Source organism: Oryzias latipes, chromosome 5 (assembly GCF_053564925.1).
Source record: "Oryzias latipes strain Hd-rR chromosome 5, Olatipes_Hd-rR_3.1".
Classification (NCBI taxonomy): Eukaryota; Metazoa; Chordata; class Actinopteri; order Beloniformes; family Adrianichthyidae; genus Oryzias; species Oryzias latipes.
This window is the reverse complement of record NC_136241.1, coordinates 20,765,575-20,789,637: the sequence shown is the minus strand read 5'-3', so window position 1 is coordinate 20,789,637 and position 24,063 is coordinate 20,765,575. Positions and strand designations below refer to the sequence as shown.

At 41.6% G+C, this 24,063-nt stretch overlaps 2 protein-coding genes across 6 annotated transcripts; one reads left to right on the top strand and one right to left on the bottom strand.

The window, feature by feature from the left end:
- Window positions 1-1,058: 1,058 nt before the first annotated feature.
- Window positions 1,059-11,689, bottom strand: znf831 (zinc finger protein 831). 4 transcript variants are annotated; one of them, XM_011475182.4, is made up of 6 exons: window positions 11,519-11,689; window positions 6,435-10,381; window positions 4,375-4,610; window positions 3,490-3,771; window positions 3,328-3,394; window positions 3,100-3,237 (listed from the first exon to the last, which is right to left on the bottom strand). In XM_011475182.4, the coding sequence occupies exons 2-5, from the start codon at window positions 10,339-10,341 to the stop codon at window positions 3,356-3,358; spliced, it is 4,464 nt and encodes a 1,487-aa protein (XP_011473484.2). In that variant the 5' UTR covers window positions 10,342-10,381; window positions 11,519-11,689; the 3' UTR covers window positions 3,100-3,237; window positions 3,328-3,355. The 4 variants fall into 4 exon arrangements, with proteins under 4 accessions (XP_011473480.2, XP_011473479.2, XP_011473484.2 ...); XM_011475178.4 differs by having other exon boundaries at window positions 1,059-3,237; window positions 3,328-3,771; XM_078947466.1 differs by having other exon boundaries at window positions 3,211-3,394.
- cstf1 (cleavage stimulation factor, 3' pre-RNA, subunit 1) lies at window positions 7,512-22,526 on the top strand. Of its 2 annotated transcripts, none has more exons than XM_011475176.3 (6): window positions 7,512-7,649; window positions 19,766-20,015; window positions 20,090-20,367; window positions 20,448-20,645; window positions 21,553-21,943; window positions 22,017-22,526. In XM_011475176.3, the coding sequence occupies exons 2-6, from the start codon at window positions 19,847-19,849 to the stop codon at window positions 22,274-22,276; spliced, it is 1,296 nt and encodes a 431-aa protein (XP_011473478.1). In that variant the 5' UTR covers window positions 7,512-7,649; window positions 19,766-19,846; the 3' UTR covers window positions 22,277-22,526. The 2 variants fall into 2 exon arrangements, with proteins under 2 accessions (XP_011473478.1, XP_004068943.1); XM_004068895.4 differs by lacking the exon at window positions 7,512-7,649 and adding an exon at window positions 19,488-19,630.
- Window positions 22,527-24,063: the final 1,537 nt, after the last annotated feature.

Sequence of the window (24,063 nt, the reverse complement as noted above, 5' to 3'; positions counted from 1 at the left end):
CACTTCTTCCATCCATCTATCTATGACTTATTTGTTTATGTTGAATGCTCTTTCTGACACTACTCTGCAATTTCCAGGCTTGGGACAGGCACAAGCAGGACACTGGTTTTTACTATGTTAGGGTTTTTTTTCCTTTGGATCATTGGATTTTTCTTTTTCTTTAGCTGGTAGGAGAGGTTTTTAACAAAGAACTCTCTGCAATGAAGAGGCTCTTTCTTTTTTCTTTTTTTTACGTCTGTCTGTCCATTTGTCTGTCCATATTTCTTTATGTTTTTTAGATTCTATTGTGTTCATATTTACTTGTTGTTGTTGTTGTTTTAATTAATTAATTTATTTTTTGTTTGTTGATTGTGACTTTTTGCAGGCCATTACATTTGGGGTGGGGGGGGGCAGTTACGACATTTAGGGGGGGCATTGCCTTCCTTTGCCCATGCCCATATTTGGCCACCCTGTGTTACCTTTTTTTTCCAACATGTCCTGGCTAACCTTAAATTTTTCATGTTATTTTTGCTGTAGTACAAGTAATTCTAGTTATAAACTGGACAATCAGATGCCTCTATATGTTACATTAAACTGCAAAATGGTTGATTGACAGATTTTGTGTAGACCGCTTTCAAGTAGACTTCCAACTGGTGAGAGTGGTTGCTTAGGTAGATCAGCCTAAATTAGATATACCAACACATTCTCTTCATTTCAATTGATCCAACAACACGGTACTTGCTCTTAGCAGCTCCTTTAGCGACAGACTGATAGGGGTCTGAAGGAGCGGCATCATAGGTCATTTCTACCTGCTGCTGTGAGATTCTGTAATCAAAGCTGGTCCCTGTAAACCCACTGGAAATTTGTTAACCACAGTCCAGATCTATTTCTATTTGAATTTCCCCATTGCGAGACGAGTAAAGTATTATCTTATCTTATATTTATAATTTTAATTTTATGATTTTTACAATATTTCTAAAAATGTGTCATAAGTGTTTTGATTTTTTGGTGCTGAATTTTAAATGATGACTATGTCATTTTGTGTGAAGGGTGAAATGTGACAGAAAAATAGATCCAAACAGTGGTAACACTTTTATATTTCAAAAGCTTTTTGATGAAAAACAGCTTCAGAAAACAAAATCTGTTAGATTATCATCTGTCAGTCAGATTGCAAGAGTGCAATAATTTCATACATTCAGTCTCCACATTATGATGTAATATAAAGCCAAATAATATTATAAAGACTTGAAACCGTTTTACATTTGGAAACACAACACAAAGTCACCTTGCAGCATGACTAAACACAGAATGGAGCATGTTTCTTCTTTACTGTCAGACAGCACAACCGGTTTATCCCATCAAACATGTCAGAACAGATGGATGTGAATATCATTGCAAATTCACTTGTCAGCTTTGAAAAAAAAAGTATTTTGTGAGCATTAATAGGCTGTGGAGTGACAGCTGAGTCAGTGTGGACTGCTGTGCAGATTTGGATTTATTTACAGACTTCCTGTTCCTGAGTCGTGTTCACAGCTGCTGACTCATTATGAAAGTAAGACTTTCATGGAGGTGATGGCTCCTCCAGCCAACTCCTCCCTCGCTAATAGACAGCACACATTGACTTGATGAATATTTGGCAGCTTTGTGCATGATTCACAGAAACAGGTGTCGTCTGGAGGGAAGTTTTTACGGGTGGATGTCATAGTGGGAAGGAAAGCAAAGTCACGGCACTGGCTGAGGGTTGGAAGTAATCTCATTGGTTCAGTCCAAATAGAGCAGGTGGAATAAATCTATTATTTGGACAATTTTTTCAACAAAATCTGTTATAAGGAAATTGTCATTTGGAGATTTATAAATTTATGATGAAGCAAAAGTTTCATGTTAATCCTGCATAGCCAATGAGAGCAGCCACATCTTAAGTGTGCGTGTGTGTGGGGGGGGGGGGGCATCCTGTTGACTACAGATCTCAGAGATGTTTCTCCCCTGAGGCACTCCCAGAAAACTGAGAGAAGCTGATGCCCTCAGGGATAAACACAGTATAAATAGTTTAACCTGGCAGCCAACATTTTAAAGTCGGTACTTTTCCCTTGCTAATAAAAAAAAGGCTGGTCCAGATCCGTGTTTACGCGCTTTTACACAGACTTTTCATCAAAGTGGTAAACGCACGCCGTAGCTCGAATGTAGCTTAAATGTATCGCTATGTCCAAATTCCCTCCCTCCTCCATAAGGATTAAAAACCTATATAGTGCAGGATCATCCAGTTCCCTGGATTTTAAAAGCAATTTAGACACTACGATTACTACTTCTTTTTTTAAATGGACAGAAAGTAAAAATGTAATCAATGCGAACATTTTACAAAGACTAAGAATTCACTGTGTTCTGATGATGAAAACGTAGATAGTTTAAAAAAAATTAAAACTTTTTTTTCACACAAATTGTTCAAACGCAATGTATTTTGGTCTATATTTGCCAATTTAGTTTTTCGCAAACTAAACTAAATGTTGTGCGAATGGGAACTCGTTATGCTGTATAGGAAGCCACCCAGTGGTTACCTGATGAACTGAAATTACTCCAGTTATTTTAGTTTTTAAAGTGGCTTCAAGGAAGAATGGAAGTGTTGGCATTTGTATTGAATCTGCACAAAACTGAGTTTAAAGCTTTAACTTTTTTTCACTTTGATGCAGAAAATGTCAAAAACAATACTGATTTAAAAAATTACCATGAACAAGTAAAATCATATTGATAGGAAACATTTTAGTTTTGCCCCTCCCTTGTAGGAGTTTCATCTTCGACGCTCAAAATAAACAACACAAATAGGATACTTTTTTTTTTCTTTGTGTTTATCCTGCGGTTCTTTTCTGATTTTCCTCTGTTCAGTTCTTTTTTTGAGAAAAACCTCTCGTCCTATGATGTGTGTTTGTGTTTCTTCTACAGCTCAATGATGAGCTTTCCTTCATCATCACTGCTGCTGGTGTCTGTGTCCTGACAGCTCTGCTGCACAGGCCTCACTGCGCTCAGACACTCAGCTGCCTGAAGGCCATGAAATAGCCCAGTCAGGAAGGCAGACTGATGTTTGCTGTTGCCTTCCACTCCACCACAGCTTGTGCTCTCCCTGCTGCTGTCCTGTGGTGTCATGTCTGTCATGTCCCGGGTCTTTCCAGGCAGTGGACATGCAGAGAGTGTTGATCGACTCTGGCTGTTTTCTGCAGGCTGGACCTCTCCTGTTCGCCCAGCAGCAGCTCTGCAGACTTGAGAAACCTGGCTCAGCGATGCAGAGGAAAACACGAAGGATTCAGGCGAGAGGCCACAGTTGCTGAAGCCTCCTGGGGCAGTTAATGTATGACTTACATGTGACTGACAGCTCACAGCAGTGTTGTCATGACCCACAGTGGTATTTCCTTGCTGAGAGGGGAGTCTGCTGAGAGAGAGCTGCTTCTGTGAGAAACTTTGACTTTTTTGAAGGTCTGGTTCAGTTCTTGCAAAAACAGTTTGTGTTTCTGATGAATTAACCTTGGCTATCATATTTCCACTTGAAGCTGGTTCATATAAGACCCGTGTTTGTTGGCTGTGGATGGTGCTGCTTGCCCAGTTCTGCTGGGGTGTAAACAAATGGCTGTTTTCCAACGATGGCAGGTTCAAAAGATCTGTGTGAACACCACTGGCAGGAAAGTGGAGGTTACTCAGTTTGTCTGGAGCTTGCTGAGGACGCTGTGTTCCGGACTCTGCCTGGGATAGTTGCTGAAGATGCTGGGGGATTTTAAAGGAGTTCCCCTGGACCCTTTTGTCATCTGCCTGTTTTGAAAAAGGGAATATAAGTTTATTTCCACCCAAAGTTACTGTTAATGTTTTTTCTTTATTAAACATGTTAATACTTTTTAATATTATACTCAATGTGGACAATTAAGAAAAAGTCCCAAACATCTAATACAATTTCAAAAATTGCTTTCTTACATATTATTAACCTCTTTTTATATCTCTGTCTGTCTGTCTGTCTGTCTGTCTGTCTGTCTGTCTGTCAATTGATTGATCGATCAATAGATGCAGTGTATGTGTGTGTACGTGTGTTTGCGTGTACGTGTGTGTGGGCTTAATATGAACAAGTACTTGTTGACAGGTTTTTTTTTGGGAAGTAGTGAGGGTGTTGCATTTGGAGAACCAAATAAAATTTGAAGCCTTAAAAGCTTAAATTGTGTATTGTGTGGTATAGTAGTGTGTTAGGTTTTTGTTTGACGTTTCTTCTTAGATTTAATCTTCATATACCTAATATATTAATAAAGAGTCGATATGCATTTCTAGTTATCTTTCTTGTCATGTTCTCAACTTCACTTCTTCTTGTTTTATCAGAATCGAAAAGCTACAGTCTTACCCTGTAAAATTGAGAAAACCCAAGCTCACCTGCATCTGTGCTCCAATCACATGTCTGCATCCAGACCCTGGTACCTCCCCCGTCCACATTCCTCTGCGGTGGTCCTCTGCAACCACCCCCCGACCACCCTGCTCCTCCATGTCCCGCCGGCCCTCCACTGATCTCTGGTCCGTGTCTTGCAGCTCCACAGGAGTTCCTGCATGTTCCCGTGTCTGCAGCTCTCCCTCAGTTGCTCCAGCCTCCAGCGAATGTTCTTGACCAAGCCCTTGAAGCAACACAAACAAACCAAAGCCTCCATAAAGTGATGAATGAGCCGTCCACTCTCAACGCTTATTAGTTTATCTCACAGATTAACAGGATCTGAGTCTGTTTTAAACATTTTTGGGTTTAAAACCACCCTAAATCTGCTAAAGGCTTTGTTGACTCAGAGTCCTTTGATGGTGACTGGTTCAAGATGTTTAAGTTTTTATTCTGAGGAAAAATGAGTCTCTTCTGGAGTATACATTTTTCAGAGTTAAACACATCTTTCAGCTCCTCTGTGTTTTCCTTTCCTCTTTGTATGCTTATATTAGGGATTTGGTTTGTATGAAGAATTATTAATGACTGGTTACCTGTTTTAATGTTCATAGAGAGACACCTTCACATTGCTCCAGCCTGGGAGTTTTCCTTGACCGTGGAGGGGGGTTCCACAGTAATCTGGGAGGAGCTCCAGAACTTTGGACGACTTCAGAATTTTTATTTTTTGATATGTGAAACTTTTTTATGCAAAATAAAATGAGGTTATAAGAAAAACAAATTGCATCACATATATTGAAATATGAGTTTTGGGGGTTAAAGTAGCATTTCCTGTATATTTTGTAAAAATCAACAGGTTCAGATGATTTGTTAAGTATTTAAAAAAACACAGAAAACAAGTGTGATGTGTTTTCTTTTGAAGGATAACTTACTTTGGGGAGTTTTTTCTTTTGTCAAATTATTATTGCCAATTACAATTTTGTTGTAATTAATCTTATCTGAGGTTTTTTTCTAAAAGTTTGAGTTGCAACTTAGAGGGAAGTTTGTTCTTAAATTACAGTGACTTGGAAGAAGAATTCAGTCTTTTGTGGATTGAATATTCTTGTGTATAAAACCTGCACTTAAACCGATAGCATGTAAGACACTTTGACTTCAGATTTAACAGATGTAGAGAAAAGCTCAGCATTACTGCGTTTCTATAAAAATTCTTGACATAGCTTAAAAAAAACAGTTTTATTGAGATCAAAATCAAAAAGGTGATTATTTGCTGCCCTCTAGTGTTCACAACAGGTATGTGTTTTAGGAGTTTGAATCCTGACTGCTACGATTGACAACAAGTAATGATTTATAAATGAGTTTATCATTCCCTTTGGTGGTATGGACACCTGTATTTCCAGATTTCATTGAAAACTCTAAATAAACTTTGGCTCACACAAAATATTGTTGACTTTTGACTCTGAAATTTAAACTTGTAAAACCAACTCAACCAGATTCTTTTTTTGCGGTCATTTTGTCAACCCAGATATTTAGTTGGGTGAAACAATTAATTGCCTTTATCAATTAATCAATTTATATTCCTACGATTCTAACAAGATTAATCTGTCTGAGGCAAGTTGTTCATCAAATCTACCTATAGCATTATAAAATAATTTCAAAATGAAATGATAGCATCAATACTGGAAAATACCATTTGGATTGAGACATGTTATGTACACAAACTATCATTGAAATCATTGTTAAAATGAATCTCTACAGCCCTATTAGTCATATTTTGTTTTTTTTCATTAGTGCTATGTTGAGGTATTTGCCTTAATTTTTGCTTTTAACCTTGAGAAATATGATAAAAGAGTTAACTCTTTCCCCAATACAAGGGTGAACATCCTGAAACCCTTCATAGATCGACATGCCGTACAAACTCAGGGCAGAACGACGTAAAATCTTTAACCTAAGAGCAGCTTCACCAGCATAGCTCTTTGTTTTTGCACTCTTTATCTAGATTATTACTATTGGTAGGATCTAATGTGTTACTGTGCACCAGCTCCATCATGAGCTGCATGGAGAAGGTTGTATTTACCTGGTGTTGGGTGCTGGATGCCTGTGCTCAAAACACCCTCTGTGGATCCCTGCAGGTGAGTTTTAGAAGGCGGAGAGGAAAACTGACCCAACATTTTATGATGCGGCTCAGAATTGACTGCCTCTTCTGATCCTGGAGCAGTGAGCTGCAGTGAAGGTGAGGATCTGTCTGTCAGTCTGAGGTGATGGATGTTTGCATCCCTCTGTGAACTCTGATCTGTGTGTGATGACTGATGGCTGCTGACAGACCTCTGAGGGTTTAGCTGTCTTCCACCCTGACTGAGGCGATCTCCACTTTCTAACCTGCTTGCAAAGCCCAAAGCTTCACTGCTGGATTTTATTGTTTCATGGAGACATGGGGTTCCTGGATTTTGAGGTTTGTGATGGTTTTCCTCCCCCAGAACTACCCCTGTCATTCTGTTGTGGTTCACAGAGTTGTTAAGAAGAGAAATCCCTTTGTTCTCATGTTGTTTTGAAGGACTTTGTGTGACTGCAAGGCTTTCACCAACCCTCCATAAAAGCTGCTTTTCAGCAGAATATGTCAAAGAAAAGGCTTGTTTTTCCTCTAAGCTTTGGCCGCCTCTTGACTGTCCTCTTGTGGGTGAAGCAGGAGTTGGTGAGCCAGCAAAGATCCCTGTGATTCTCTTCAAAGCATTGTATTTGTGTGGAGATGCTGCCGAAGCTGAACCCTGAGTGGTGTTCTCCTGCTCCGTCAGGTCCAGGCCTGCTTTTACAGATATGGTTGACTGTTGAGATGATTTTGTCTCCATGTGAGGTGTCATCAAGCGTTCTCCTCTCTTTTGATGGGGTTTGTGGTTCCCCTCTTCATTTCTGTTTTCTATTGCGACAAGGCCTCGAGCTTCACCCTCAACAGAGTTTGGCCCGGAAGCTTTTTGCCTTTGTGGCACACCAACATCTGCTGGACGCTCAATTTGGTGTTCAATGAGAGCCAGCTGCTCGTCAGAGATGATTTGAAGACAGATCTGCAGGTCTGCTGTGTGCATGTGAAATATGTTCGGAGCTGGCTGGGCGTGGGCAGAAGGTGCTAAGAGATAGGGCGCAGCTGGAGAGTTTGATTCAAAGTTTGCCAGCTTGCCATGGCTGTCAGATGGTGGTCTGTGAGTTGGTGGAGGACTGAGATGAGCTGTGATGACAGCTGCTGACGTTTGATGGGTGGCTGCGGTAGAAGACAAGCTTGCAGGTGCAGGTGTGAGAGGTAAGGGTGACGCTGCAGACACCGCAGCAGATTTCAAAGAATGACTCAAACTGCAGCTCAATCCTCTTTGATAATCCTTGAGACAGCTCGTGGTTATCGTGGTCGCTGCAAACTGCCTGTGCACAGCAGGCAGGCTGCACAGTGAACTGTTTGTGAGACATGAAGCCTGACAGAGAGCTGTAACTGTGCCAGGCCAGGCATGCCGGTCTGGTAAAGAGAAGAGTGTTCTGCTGGCATCACAGCTTTGAAATGAAACAATACTGTCGCTCTTTGCAACTGAGGATTTGTTATTTGGCGCCGGAGCAGAATTGGGACTGCAGTCCTCCATTGCTTTGGATTCCTCCTCCACTGGCTGTGAGGTACTGGAATCAGAAACGTTGGGTAACTTGAGTTGGTACTTGGGCAGGAAGCTGCTTCTTACAACAGACGGGATGGGTGTGGCTCCTGAGGTTCCCACCAGCGGTGCGTGAGAATTGCCCGTAGATGGCACCAGGAGAGCTCCCCTCATCCTAAAAAGTTCTGGGTTTTCTTGATTGGTGTTTTTCAGAAGAACTGTTCTGGTGTCCGGGGCAGAGGTGCTGCTTTTGGGGTCACCCTCCACATCCATGGGTAAAACTGTTTTTACTTCTGTTCTTTGCTTCTTCCTGTCAGAGGGGTTTTGGGGAGCAAAGAGTTGTGATGTGGAGTCAAGTTGTGGTCCAGCATCCATCTGCCTCCCAGCTCCTGTGTTTGGGTTGACCAAAGATCCATTCATTGGTGGTGTCCCTGGTAACCACGACACGTTTCTCTTGGGTTGAGAATCTAGTGGACTTGTTTGTTGACTAAAATCCAAAGAGGAAGCCAGCGGAAGCCTAATGGAGGTTCCCTTGCTGTCTGTGAAGTTTATCACAGATTCTGTTGCCAACACAGACGCGCTTTTCTGTAAACAGTGGAGAGCTTCGTTGTCTGGGTTTGTGGAGCACTTCCTGCTTTTTGAAGGACTGCTATCTCCACATTGCTCTGCACTGTAGAGCTTTTTAAATGTTCCTCCTCCGTACATGTACCACTTGTTATATGCGAACTTCTGTGCTTTCTTCCTCCGGAACTTTCTGCTGTTTACCTCAGCAGCATCTCCATCGCAGCTGAGGGCGCCGGCGCACGCCTCCTCCACAGCTGAACTTGTGAGGAGAGCGTCTGTTGCGTGGTTGCAGTCTACGGCTGTTTGCCGGACTAGTGTGCGGTGGGTGGATGAGTGCTGGTTCACAGGCTTTGTTGCCAAACCTGTTGGATTGATCTGGCCAGAGCTTCCCCTGCGAGCGAGACTTATGTAATCACTGTGATGGGAGGGGGACGGACCGCCTGTCTCCGGCTGCAGGAGGGTAACGCTGAAAGGCAGGGAGTTGCTGCGTGTTACGCGGGCATGATCCACAGAGGAGGCACTCTGAGTGGGAACAGAACCATACAATCCGGCCCTGTTGTGTTTTTGTAAAAGCCCAGCTTTCTGAGACGCATTAATCTTCATATCAAAGTGGAAAGAGTCCTTGTAGGTGTACGGCATGGGGAGGTCAATGCTGCCCTGCTTGGACAAAACTGTCTTCCTGGGCCTCACATGCGCTAGCTGTTTGTCCTCCACAACAGCTGTGTTCTCAGAGATCAGCTTGGAAATCCGCTCCTCTAGAATCTTTTGCTCCTGCTCTCTTCTTGTAGCTTTAGGCTCCTGTTCTCCTCTTTCTGAAGTCAGCAGTGTTTGGCTAGTGGTTTCCTCCATGCTCTCCTTGAAAGACCTGCTGAGGGAGTCCATGCTGTGGTCTGTTAAACTACTCCTCGGGCTTGGATAGTGATCGCTGCTCTCACTGAAGCCAGAGTCTGTGCTCTCATGACTCTGGGATTTGCCCTTCGAGACCGAGCGCTCCCAGCGCTCAGAAAGCAGCATGGCCTCTTGTCTCTGAAGGGGAAGATGTCTGGTCAGGTGTGGATCTATACTTGGCATCTTTTGCTTAGCCTTTTCCTCAGGTTTTGTATTTTGTTCTTTGTGTTCACTTACACCTTGGATGTGTACAGAGCTAACCTGAGCGCTACTTGCTGGGGTGGAGATCTCAGTCACAGGGGGAGAGATGTTTTTCTCCATGCTGGCTGACTCTTCTTCACGCTCATCGAGAGACAAACTGGAGGTGCAAGTCTCTCTGGAGCTGTCCAAGCTGCTGTGCTCTGACTCAGAGGAGAGCCGGGCATGGGCCTGGGTTCGTTTGTGTTTGTACAGGTTGCTCTGAGTCTTAAAAGAAACTCCACAGGTGGTACAGGGGTAAGGTCGCTCCCCCGTGTGGCAACGGAGGTGCTTCTCCAAGACGCTGGGTTTCATGCAGTCCCGTCCGCAGTGGGGGCACACATGCTTTCCTGCCGATTTGGGTCTGGCTGCAGCAGGAGAAGCAGGATTTTGTGCAGGCTGAGGCTGCAGCCCACTGGCAATGTGCAGAGTCAAAAAGGGAAGTTTGTCTTTAGGGGTGAGTGGTGGCACAGCCAGATGGAGAGCTGCTCCCGCTGCCCTGCTTGTAGCGGCAGGAGGCTGGGGGTAAGGCTGCAGCGGCAAAGCAGGCACTGGGTGTATGTACAGTGCAGTCAATGGAGCCTGGACAGCCATCCTTTTCTCTGCCTGAGTTGCGACAGAGCTGATATGCACTGGAAGACTTGCCAATGTCGGCTTGCTAGTCTCCATGGTAACTGCTGCCGTTGCGATGAACCAGAGACTCTATTACCTGTAGGAGAAGAACAGTTTGTGTTAGGCTTTGGTATTGTCTCTGATCAGATCAGTCTGCGGGGGGATGTTTTCCACTCTAAAAGAGCAAAATGTGACCTGAGTGTTTATCACTAAGATGCTCTGAACTGGTTAATGATGGCGGAAACGCTGCATCCTTCACTAGAATAACTAATCTAATTTGGAAAAAAACGCCTCCCAGTGTAAATGTGATGAAATACAGCAAAGCAAAAAAATAAAACACATTTACCTTAGTATTAAGCTGGAATATGATGCTAGTCATCTCAGCACATACAGACTGAAAAAACCTCTTTGTTGTCAGTGTTGGGGCAGAGTGTCTCACTCTTTAGAAGGATGCAGGCAGGAAAATATTTGTGAGGTACATGCAAACCCCCAGGCAGGCTCAGATGAGCAAAGGAAGGCTGAGTGAGATCCTGTGTATTTACACAGATTCTCTTGAATAAAATGTGTCCATTCAAATTTGCTGCAGCATCCGTCAGCAGACTGCAGAAAAGATCTGGTAATCCCATCAAAGTGTAAAGACGTGGAAAGATAGAAAGCTGCATATTAGAAGCGAGTTCGACTGGGTATAAACCAAGAAGGCGCACAGAGAGCACCCCTCTGCAGCTTTGACACCTCAATCTCATCCAGCATGGAAACTTTTCACTGTTTTATAAATCAGCAAACTCCTGATCTGATCCTAGTTGATGGAGTTCTCAGTCAACAAACTGCCATGTGAGCATGTATTTCACTTTTACAGCATGACCTGCGCTGCACCTTCCTGCTAAAACAAGCTCTCACTTCCTTGCAGATATGCAAAACCTATCATATTGTTCCGCATGCTGGAAGCCAGAGCAGAAGCACAACCATAGTGATGTGTTTGTCATTTCTTCTTTTGAAGAATGATTCTCCCGAGTGGGTTGACCAAGAGGTCATGTTGAAAAAGTAAGTCACTTCAACAAGTTCAGATCTCTTCCGGTTGTTTACTCTGTTTCTCTAGATTTGCAGTAAGAAAACTTAAAAAGAGGAAACATCTGTACACTCCCATAGCACAGTTCAAGTGAGCTCACATCACAAAACTGTACACTGAGCTCAACTTTGATGCATCAGACAAGGCAGTAAAGCAGAAGTCACTCACCGGTCTCAGTGCTCTCAGATCAGTGACACAACTGTGGTGAGAGCCCCCTCTGCCGAGGCTGTTCCTCACCAGCCTGAGCTGCTCTGAGTTTTAGAACACGACCTCTCGCTCGTCACAAGGAAGCGGAAGAAATGCAAATGAGAAACGAGATGCAGGCTGGAAGTGGTGAGGCAGAGAGGAGAGCGTGGAGGGAGGGAGCAAGCTGGGTGGGTGTGTGGTCTGTCAAACAAAGACTTCCGGAGGACAATTTGAAAAGAACAATAACAAAAAAACTCATACAAATAGGCGTGTGTGCTGTGCTTACAGCACACATGGGAGGCAAATGAGGAGCTGCTACCCAAGCAAACTCACGTTCAGAAGCCGAGTGGGTCTTTGAGGGAGCACCTGACTTCTGATTCCTTCATTGCCCTCACCTACCTCCTCCCACACAACATATCAAACGCCCACATGGTGCAGCAGGCTGCTGTGGTAGCACATGCACTGGCTCCACTCTCAGTTACAGAACAAATGGATGAGCTGGAGTTGGTTTCCCTCCTCCATGAAGCCTTTTGCACGGGTTCAGCAGTTCACCCTCTCACATGTTGAAACACTGGTGCTTTCCTAAAAACAGACTCATTTATCTGTGCCTGCATGTTTGCCGTGTTTACTGTTGATTCTGAGAAACGAAATCCATCCTGTACTCCTCAGTTTTACACAGATAGAAGATGTATTTTTATCAATGAAATGCTCCTAAACTTGCTCTAAACTGCAGTTTTTTCCAGTAAGCCAAAAAAAGAAGCATTAAAAATGAAATGTATTCATTTCTCTAATGAAGTTGAAATTTGGCTCAGTTTAAATGTCTGATACCTTCACTTAAAGGTCAGTGTTTCCCTTTTATGGATCTTTTAAGAAACCTAAAGAAAAGCAGGCATAGTTAAAGGCCCACTGCGATTATCTTCTGGTCTCTTTTTAAAAAGTTTTTTTAGGACACAGTTTCTGCAGAGCAACAGTGGTTCATTAGAAATTCTCCTCTGAGTTGTGGGCGGGACTGTTGCCTACCCCACTTACTGTCATCCATCTGTTTACATGCTCTCCCGCTAGCTTACAGCCTCTCACACCCCCATTCTAGCATTACCAGAGCAACAAAAATGGCGAGCAATATTGAAGCTATCCAGTCGTAAAATATAGAGCCAGATGTTAGCTCGGACGAGGAAATCGAAGACATACATGGATCTATTTGTCTGCAAGTGGATGCATCAGAATGGAGTGTAGCAGGGAGATGTGGCTTATGGCTTGTGGCTTGCCATAGAAACTCGTACATCACCCTTACAAGCTTTTCTAAAACAGCATTTTTTTTGTCAGCTCCTGATTTAAAACGATTTGAATAAAGAAATACTCAGAAATGCACTTTTTAGCTCAATATTCTTTATATATGTCCTCTATCTATCATCATAAAAATGCCATAAGAACATGTTAAAAACACCAAAACCACAATATTTATTGGAGTAAGTCTTTAAAATGTCTGATATTTTCATTTATGGATGTTTTAAGGAACCTAAACAAAAAGCAGGTATAGTTAATAAATGGTAGTATGCACAATTTGAATAAATGTCTTTTTGTTTTAAAAAAAAGGGACACAAAATATATTTTGCTTCTGCTTCTGCTTTTCTTTATTTTTTATAGATAAATTTAGGTTTTCTCATTAATTTTTGTTTTAACCCTTGTGCTATCTTAGATGACCCCACCCTTACATTGACGTGTTCTCCCTACCATGACAAAGGTGGATAAAGGTGGAAAGATTTCATGTAATCCATGGACACCAGTGAAGATCACAAATCATTGAAGAAAAAAGGTTCAGCGCACTGTCTGGTGGGTCTAGATGACCCAACTCCCAATGTTAAAGTGCCTAGGATAGCACAAGGGTTACATGTATGATGGGTTGAAGAATAAATGCAACCACATGGGGGCACAATCCAATGCTTTTGCTCTTCAGGGAAATGTAGAGGGTTGTCTCAGGAAGGGCATATAATGTAAAACCAAAGCTGAATCAATAATGCAAATCATGAACAAAGCCTTTAAAATGGGTCTGTCATGGTCCAGGTTAACAACAACCATGACTGGTGCTGTTGACCTACAGCATGACAATTGAAATCGGACCAGAGAATGAGAGGAGGGAGGCGTGTTCATTTGCAGAAAGAGGAAAAAGGCAGGAGTGTTGGAATGACAAAAGGAACTTTGAATGTTAGGATGTTTTCAGGTGTTTTATCCTGGTTTCCAGGAGGAAAGGGTGAAACTGTGCAGGCTGGCAAGACAGAGAAACACAGATGGAGGGATGTGCAAGACGTTAGGGCGATCAAGGACAGGGATGACAGACATCACAAGTGGGATGGAAAGATGCAGGAAGAATTCTGAAGAGCTGATGAATGAGGAAACATTAAAGACCACAGAGTAGAAGAGGTGGCTGTTGTGAGGCATAAAGTAGCAAAGACCAGTGAGGAAGAAAGGAGAAACACATTAAGGAAGATGAAGAGTGTAAGAGCAGTTAGTCTTGACAACATAGTGTATCACAGGAGGTGTATTGATTTAAGGTTGATTTAAAACCATGAAAATTCACAGTTATTAACTACAAACCTTAAATGTTGTTTCAAGATCCTCATTTATTGGTGCCCATTAAAAATGTTTGAATGACAGAATTTTGTTTGTATGAATGTGTTCCTCAGAAGAAATGTTGTTTTTCATTATTGTTGATTAATCTAAATGGCTTTTTAGGTTGAAGCAAAAAATGAAGTCCACATAACCCTTTCTAAATCTTTCTGGAATGAAATCATTCTGCATAAAATAATCTTCACTGATAAAACTCTTGAATAATAAAAAAGGCATCTACATTTCTCTTTTATTACATTACCAAAAAAAAACACCTTGTTGATACTCTTCTATGGCCATGAGATTACTGAGCTCAGGCCAAGAACGGTGCTCAGAACAACATCCAAGAGAGGATTTTGGTACAGACTTGTTCAAAGCTGACCGGCTCATTTAGGCCTTATGAGGAGCGACAAGAAGTCTGCAGCTGTTAAAACGGAATTAACCTCTTCCTCATTTGAGATAATTTAGTGTTTATTTGTTTTCATCTTGACAAAGAACTTCCTCATAAACGATTATTTTTACTTAAATAGAAACGTTCATCCATCTTCTTCCGTTTATACCCTTTTGGGGTCATGGGGCTGCTGGAGACGATCCCAGCCACTTGTGGGCAAAGGCAGGGGGCACCCTGGACAGGTCACCAGTCTGTCACAGGGTAGAGTGTCCACAATCACACACCTAGGGACAAATTAGAATAACCAATTAACCTATGAAGCACGTTTTTGGACAGTGGGAGGAAGCCCGAGTCCCTGGAGAAAACCCACGCATGCATGGGGAGAACATGCAAACTCCACACAGAAAGGCCCCCCATTGATGTTCTGGCTCAGGTCCCCCAGCCGAGACTTGAACCAGGGGCCTTCTTGCTGTGAGGCAAGAGCGCTAACCACTGCGCCGCCCTAAATAGCAAATTGAAATATTATTGGAAAAAATACAACATTGACGTAATTCACTTATAAGAGTTTTTTTTTTTTTACAGAATTAACTACATTTGAAAAGAATTACAGGCTGCACGGTGGAGCAGTGGTTAGCGCTCTTGCCTCACAGCAAGAAGTCCACTGGTTCAAGTCCAGGGTGGGTCCTGGGACCTGTCAGAGAACATCAATGGACCTTTCTGTGTGGAGTTTGCATGCTCGTGCATGCATGGGTTTTCTCCAGAGACGCTGGCTTCTTCCCACAAAAACATGGTTCATAGGTTCATTGTTTACTCTAAATTGTCCCTAGGTATGAATGTGAGAGTGCATGGCTGTGTGATTGTGGCCCTGCAACAGACTGGCGACCTGTACAGGGTGTCCCTGCCTTCCCCCACGTGTGGCCAGGATAGGATCCTGCAACCCCATGACCCCAAAAGGGACAAAACAGGTTTAGAAGATGAAGGAATGAAAAAATACATAATAAAGACCTGGCATAGTTAAAGAATCATGCACATATTGAGTATATTGTGAACACTAGCAATTTGGAATCAAAGCGTATTTGGTTGATATTTAACCTTTTAGTGGGTTTAACTTGAATATTGACACACTTTTCAAGTGATTAGAATCTTTTTCATTAGTTGGACACTTTAACAGTCTTAACATCCACTTAAGTGACTATTCCAGGTAACAGAACTTACTCTGCTTAATTCTGTTTATGTAGATTATCTAGATTATTCAATTCAATTCAAAATTATTAATAAAAAAAATGTTTTAAAGATTGTATTTTCTAAAAAGAGAGCGTTTATCCTTCACATTTACTTGAATTTTTTTTTATTTGATTAGGTAAATTGACCCAAATGTTTACAGCTTTTATACCCATTGATATATTTACTTATCTTTATAAATATCGTTTTTTTTCTATTATTCTTTCACACTTCCAAAACAAAGTGGAGGTGCCAATGGAATCAAACCTGACATTGTAAAAAATCTTTTCTTCTACATCCTTCAATAGTATTTTGACACCATTTGGTTTTCTGAAGGCCTTTTCAAGTATTTTTTTCTTTATTATGTGGTAATGGAAGGTTTAAAAAACTTTTTTTTTTTTTTTTTTACTAGTTATGTAATAGTTTTTTGCCAAATGCAAAGATAAAATAGATTCTGTTTTTTCACTCAAAAAAAACTAGTAAACTTAGCAGTTGACATAAATACAGACAATCCCAGAAATGGAGTTGAAATTCAGGATCTGGCAATTCTTTTGAAAATTTTACTGACTAAAAACAAAAACTGTGTTGTTGTTTTTTTACATTCTTTGTTTGCCTCTGGGCCTAAAATCTCAACCAGCAGCGATGAAAGTTTGCATACCATCAAGCATACTAAGTTAATGTAGCTTCTCTCTGGTAAGAAGTTACCAAAGGTCCAGCATCAGACCTGAGCTGCTTGCTAAATCAGTAAAAAGTCCTAAAGATAAATTTGAAGGATCTGTAGTTTAACACTAGTTTAAGAAAGATTAAGAGCAGCTACTGGCTAACTTTATTCGTGACCCACAATTTTTACCTCAAGCTCATATTTTTAATTCCTTTAAAACGTAAACGTTTCATTTAAAGGGGTCGTCTCTGTGCAATCCTCACTTGTTGTACCTCCGTTTGAGAGATCAACCCTGCAAATATCAGATCGTGTCAGCTCAAAGACACCAGATCATTATTACATCATTTCAACAGCTACAGACTTCAGATCATCTCCAAGGCAACAGCAGGAGGGAACACAGAGTATGATTTTTGTTGACATGGCAACAAGACACCTCCTACCACTCATGTTTTCAGTGTCTTCACAAAAGCCTGCAGGACTGTGCAAGCATGTGCGCATTGTTTTTTAGATGGTAAAAATGTGGATTTTCTCACCTAAATTTAAACTGAAACGGTCTGCAGCACTTTCATATTGTTTTTTTTGTATGTTTTCTTGTTGCTCTACTTGAGTGACATTTTACAGCTGGTTGTAGCCAGGAAAACATTTTATTCTTCATGTTGATAAGACAAGCTGTCACGATGGCTGATGTCAGCTGTAGGTCTTCTTTAGTGATAATCTGTCAGAGGTATAACACATTAGTTCATTCTAGCGGGTAAAATCCATTTGGATCACTTGGAAAAAGACAGATTTCTTCTCATTCTTTTTATCAACAGTAGATCTAAACTCACAGAACACTAAACATAAAAATGTGGGTACCACAGTATGCATAACAGTAAAAAGTGTTTACAAAATTTTTAGTTTTCCAAAATGTTATGCAGCCACAGGCCTTCAAATGGCTGAAACAGGGGTTACAAACAAAAGCAATACTTGAAAACAAAGTCTGGTTGGAAGAACATCTATCCACTAATTTGATTAGCTAATAACCTGTAACAGTATTGGCTTTAAAGGAAATATCTTAAAGGGGCAGCGTCACTTAAAAGTAAGGACAAATAGAGGCTCTCCAATCTGTAAAAGTGTTTATACAGGCAGTAAAAAAAAACTTTGAAAGAAATATTTTAATGGTCTTATTACAAAGGCTTTACAAATCTCTTTGTTTATAGTGAATGACATTATCCAAAGAAATTGGAGAAATCTCTGTATGTCAGGCACAGACAGTGGCCAAATATATTTTTGAACCTCAGAGACTTTTGGGCCCACGGATGACTTTAACTCTCAATGTGCTGCTTGTTCCAGAAATGTTACAGAATGCATTAACCCTTGTGCTATCTTACATTGACGTGTTCTCCCTACCATTACAAAGGTGGATAAAGGTGGAAAGATTTCATGTAATCCATGGACACCAGTGAAGATCACAAATCATAGAAGAAAAATGGTTCAGCGCACTGTCTAGTGGGTCTGTATGATCCATCTCCCAATGGTAAAGTGCCTAGGATAGCACAAGGGTTACTGAGCATTTTCTGAAAAAAACCAACAGCAGAGACAATCCACCATGCTGTCTGTGGATGCAAACTATTTCAGCAAAGCTAGCAAAAAAAAGTTTTATCTGCATGTCTATAAACTTTAAATACTGACAACATTCAATTCTTAGAAAATGTTTATGTGACACTTTGCAAAAACAGGTAAACATTGAAGCCAAAGATATGCCAGAGAATTATGGTAAATAGTAAGTAAAAATGTATATATTTATAACTTTGAAATTCAAATTTTCTTTTTTTAAAGCATTTTGACAAAATAAATGCACTTCAAGAAACACGACCTTCACTTCAAAACAACCCTTTTTTCCTTTTTAGAACAGGAATCTTTGAATGTAAAATTTAGCCGTGTACATTTACAACAAACAAAATCACAAATATTTTGTGTTATGGAAATATCGAAAAACATGCTAAATTATATAAATTACAGTTTCATGAAACTGTTCACAAAAGCACATCATACAGTTTGATTAAATTTAACTGTCTTTAGAAATGTTTTTTAAGGGCAAAAACATACATTTAGCAGTTTGTGGGATACTTTTTGTTCCATTAGAAATAAGATAATTATTTTGAGAATACCTTCTTCCATGTCACATTATGTATAAATCAATCTCAGTTTGAAAGGGAATGGCAGAGACAAAATACCTTTGTGAAAGAGGGTTCTAATTTATCTATTAATCCTACTAATCTGAACATGTAAATATGTGCCTTCCTTCATTAACTGTTAAGGTGAAAGTACTATTATCATCAAGTTGAGACTTCTGATCTACTCTTTGAAGCTAGAGTTTTTAAGGTTCTTATTGGCTCACCTTGTGACTTTCTGTTTTCTTTCAATTGAAAGATGTATTTGTAGTATTTCTGGAATCTATATATATATAAATACTACAAATGCATCTTTCAATTTAAAGAAAATTGGAAACCACAAGGTCAAAATGGGAAACACATCCGAAGGTGGTAGAGAATGAGAGGGCAAAGATCCTGTGGGACTTCCAGATCCAGACTGACAGGATGGTAATGGGGAACCAACCAGACATTGTAGTGGTGGATAAAGAACAGAGGAAAGCCGTTGTGGTGGATGTGGCAGTGCCAAGCGATGGGAACATCAGGAAGAAGGAACATGAGAAACTGGACAAATACCAGGGACTCAGAGAAGAATTGGAGAAAGCATGGAAAGTGAAGGTGACAGTGGTGCCTGTGGTAATTGAAGCACTCGGGGCAGTAACCCCCAAGCTGGCGAGTGGCTATAAAAGATATCTGGAAAGACCTCAGACATCTCAGTCCAGAAAAGGACAGTGCTAGGAACAGCTAAGATACTGCAGGACCCTCAAGCTCCCAGGCCTCTGGCAGAGGACCCGAGCTTGCGTGAGAAACCACACGCGGAAGGGTGAGAGGGGCGTTTTTTTATATATAGAATGTCTGCTTTACAGTTTCGGATGTCACTCAATATTTAAACTATATACCGATGTCATACTGGAGAAATTCTGAAGGTGGCAGTATTGCTTTTGTATGTCAGCCAGCAGCAGAACAACCAAAAAGGAGAAGAAGAAAAACCAATGACTGTTGTTTTGCGTCATGACGTAGCACGCAGACTTGCTGCTGGGAGCCCTTGCATGGCGTGCATGTACTGCTGTAAAGTTAAAATTTATGTAAGTTTGGGGACATAAACTCGTTGTTAGTTTAATGCAAACTCCGCACACTCAGTCGTTTCATGTTATACATGTAACTGATTAATTTTTGTGTCTTTTGGTGTAATTTTGTGCGATTTGTTGTATGATCATCAGCCTCGAAGCTAACGTTGTTAGCTGCTTTAGCTAACCTTTCACCGGTTCTGAGTGTCCACTGACCCGCGGCAGAGAAGCAAGATGTTTCGACCCAAGCCAACGTTGAAGGACCGACAGCAACTTTACAAACTCATCATTAGCCAACTGCTGTATGACGGATATACCAGCATCGCTAACAGCCTCATCAACGAGGTCAAGCCGCAGAACGTCGTGTCTCCTTCCGAGCAGCTGATGCAGCTCGCTAAGATCGGTAAGAGCCGCTCCGGGTCCCGGGATCGCGGTGACGGGGGCCCTGGCTGCAGCAGGATGTGCTTTCCGTTGCAGGGATGGAGAACGATGACAGCGCCGTACAGTACGCGATCGGACGCTCAGACACAGTGGCGCCGGGGGTCGGCATCGATATGGAGTTTGATGCGGACGTCCAGACCATGTCACCGGAGGCGTCGGAGTACGAGACCTGCTACGTCACGTCTCATAAGGGGCCCTGCCGGGTGGCCACTTACAGTCGCGACGGCCAGCTCATCGCCACTGGCTCCGCCGACGCGTCCATCAAGATCCTGGATACAGAGCGGATGCTGGCGAAGAGCGCCATGCCTATCGAGGTGCTGCGGGGCGGGGAGAGCTGCATCCCAGGCTCTGTGGGCGTCTCTGCCCTGACACTTCTTCCCTGTGTCTGTAACAGGTGATGATGAATGAGACGGCTCAGCAGAACATGGAGAACCACCCGGTGATCCGAACCCTGTATGACCACGTCGATGAGGTGACCTGCCTGGCCTTCCACCCCACAGAACAGATTTTAGCTTCTGGGTCCCGGGACTACACCTTGAAGCTGTTTGACTACTCCAAACCTTCTGCAAAACGAGCTTTCAAATACATCCAGGTCAGATCCTCCTACATATCAGCTTTATTTTGAAAGTCTTTGTCCTGCTGCTGTCGTCTGTCTACACTGGTATGTGTGTGTTTACATCCTTTTAAATTCCCAGATTACCATCTGCTTTCTCCAGGAGGATGGCAGGTTAAGTCATGTAAACCGAGATCTTTGATTATCATTGTTCATTTGAATATTTAAACTGATTTCTCTTAGGTTAATCATAGACCCACTCTAATGAAAATGGCGTTTTTGGTGTTTTTAACATGTTCTTGCAGCGGTATTCCAATGATGGAGGACATACATGAAGAAAATTAAACCTAAAATTGCATTTCTGAGTATTTCTTTATTCAAATCGTTGTGAATCATGCATTTGTAGTTGGAAAAAAATTGTAATTGTGATGTAAAAACTACAACGGCAGGCCACAAGCTCCCTGCTCTGCTCCGTTCTGATTTTGGCTAAAATATATAATCTATATATATATATCTATATATATATAGATATATATATATATATCTATATATATATACAGTATATATGAGATTGGTGTTTGTAAACATAACCAGTGCCTCACACAGACCTGATTAACACCTATGTGGGTTAAAAAAAATCTTTAAAGTACATGCTTTGATCAGTGAGAGATTGGTCTGAAAGCTGTGGGTGCTGTTATGCAGGTTGTCTCAGCAATCTGCACGTTGTTGAGACAAAATACTGCAAATCTAGCTGCTGTGGTGTCCCTGTCATATTCATAAAACAGTTGCAAAAAAAACTAACGATCTGTTTTCACCTTGTGGTACTTTTTATCCAGATTATATGCCCTATATGTTCTAAAATGATCCTGGATTATATAAATTGTGTACCACTTTTGGGTTTTGGAACAATTACAGCACAGAATATAAATTCTCTGCTTCCCTGCAGGAGGCTGAGATGCTGCGCTCCATCTCCTTTCACCCTTCGGGGGACTTTCTGCTGGTGGGAACGCAGCACCCGACGTTGCGGCTTTACGACGTCAACACCTTCCAGTGCTTTGTGTCCTGCAACCCACTGGACCAGCACACGGACACCATCAGCGGGGTCAGCTACAACCCCAGCGCCAACAGCTATGTCTCCTGCAGCAAGGACGGCAGCATCAAACTGTGGGACGGCGTTTCCAACCGCTGCGTGACCACCTTCGAGAAGGCACACGATGGGGCGGAAGTCTGCTCCGCCATTTTCTCCAAGAACTCAAAGTACGTCCTGTCCAGTGGGAAAGACTCGGTGGTCAAGCTTTGGGAGATCTCCACAGGCCGGACTCTGGTCAAGTACACAGGTAAGAAAGAAACAGAAAGGGAGAAAAAAACTGGAGCCTTGTGTCTTCATTCATTTAAGTTTTTTCCTTCCAGGTGCGGGGCTGAGTGGCCGTCAGATGCATCGCACCCAGGGCGTGTTCAACCACACCGAGGACTATGTTCTGCTGCCCGACGAGCGCACCATCAGCCTCTGCTGCTGGGACTCCCGCACGGCTGAACGGAAGAACCTGCTGTCTCTGGGCCACAACAACATCGTCCGCTGCATCGTCCACTCGCCCACAAACCCCGGCTTCATGACCTGCAGCGACGACTTCAGGGCCCGCTTCTGGTACCGCCGCACAACCACAGACTGAATCCAGGGGGAGGGGGGTCCAACTGCATCGGAGCTCTCCGTCATCTCATCCAACAGTTTTGTTTTCCTGAGGGGGAATGTTTTTAATTTTTTTTGATGAAAAGGTTCTGAGCATAAAGACAGCTGGGACTTTAGGAGGGAAGCAATCTCATAACTCACATTTCTGTTTCTTTAGTGTCCTTATCACTTTTGTATTTTATCTCTTTTCTTGAAATGCCAATTTTTTTAAATAAAGAGTTCAAATGATGAAATGGCTTTTTTTATTGAATGTGTTGACAGATATTTTCTGCAGTCTTATCTTTAACGCAGCCTGGCATGAAGGCGATCAGTCTTTTGATCTTCTGAAGGGAAGTAGACGGTACTTTGACAGCTGCTTTCATCTCTTCCGTGTATTTGGGTCTAAACCAATGAGTTATATCTCATTGGTCTAAACTCTTCACTTTATTTTATTTTCAATAAACTTTATTTTCAGAAGTTTTATGATACAGACCTAACCACATGAAACCTCACAATAACCCTCCCACACCACCCCCAAAACTCCCTTACAAACAACACATCAGGGAAAATAATAATAAAATAAACAGTGTACATCCATGACAGAAATTTTACAAATGATTTTCTCTATTTCTCCTACCTGTAAAAACACAAGTGTACGTGCACGTATAGTTACAGAAACACTTATGTGCGCATACATATACATCTTCATACTTAAGTTATTGGGCTAAAACATACAAAAACACTTCATTTTACTCAAATCTTTTACAATTTCTAAAGGGTGTCCCAATTTCCAGAAACTTTTTTCAGCACTTTTCTACCTACTGTATTTCCAGTTGAAACACAGCATTTCTCTAACCCTTGAAATACTGCTACGTAGTCCTGAGAAGCTGTGTACAATCATCAGGGGAGCATAAACGTCACAAAGCCATCTCCCCTGCCGCTGACACAAAGCTGCTCCTAGACATGACTGTGCCTCTTAGCAGCCGGACACACGCAGAGAGCACTGACGTCATCGCCCCGCCTCCCCTCTGGAAATGCGAAGTGGAATTGAATTATGAGACACTTTTCGCAGGGTGGATGTGACAACACAAATGCAATCCCCTCTTTGCATTTTCGTTTTAAGTATGACACAGAATAAACGGTTCTTAAGTATAAAATGAAAAAGCATTTTGAAGTATTGCTTTTTCATTTGAATTTTGAGTCATTTGATGCAGCTACATTTTGAAAATGAAAAAGCATTTCTGTGAATCCATTTTAATTGTCAAATTAGACATTTCTAAATGAATTTTGCTACACATTTACCAGAGAACTTTTTTGAAAATGAAATGTCAAATACCATTTTCTTTATCATTTTAATTAAGTAACAGAATAAGCAGTGTTGAAAAAGGAAATGAAACAGCATTTTGGTGAATTACTTTTTCATTTTAATTTTGAGTCAAAAAAATGCAGCTTCATTTTGAAAAAGAAAAAGCATTTCTGGTTTTGACTTTTATTTTTAATTATGCTACACAATCGATATGATAAAGGTAGATAAAGGTGGAAAGATTTCATGTAATCCATGGACACCAGTGAAGATCACAAATCATTGAAGAAAAAAGGTTCAGCGCACTGTCTAGTGGGTCTAGATGACCCAACTCCCAACGTTAAAGTGCCTAGGATAGCACAAGGGATAATCCAGCCATCAAATGAAGGAAGTTTATCTGATTTCTATTGGAGGAGGATAGTCCCATGGGCTATTGTGGTTGCAAAGGCAACTGCCTTCCCTTGTAATTTAGAGACTAAACTCTTCAA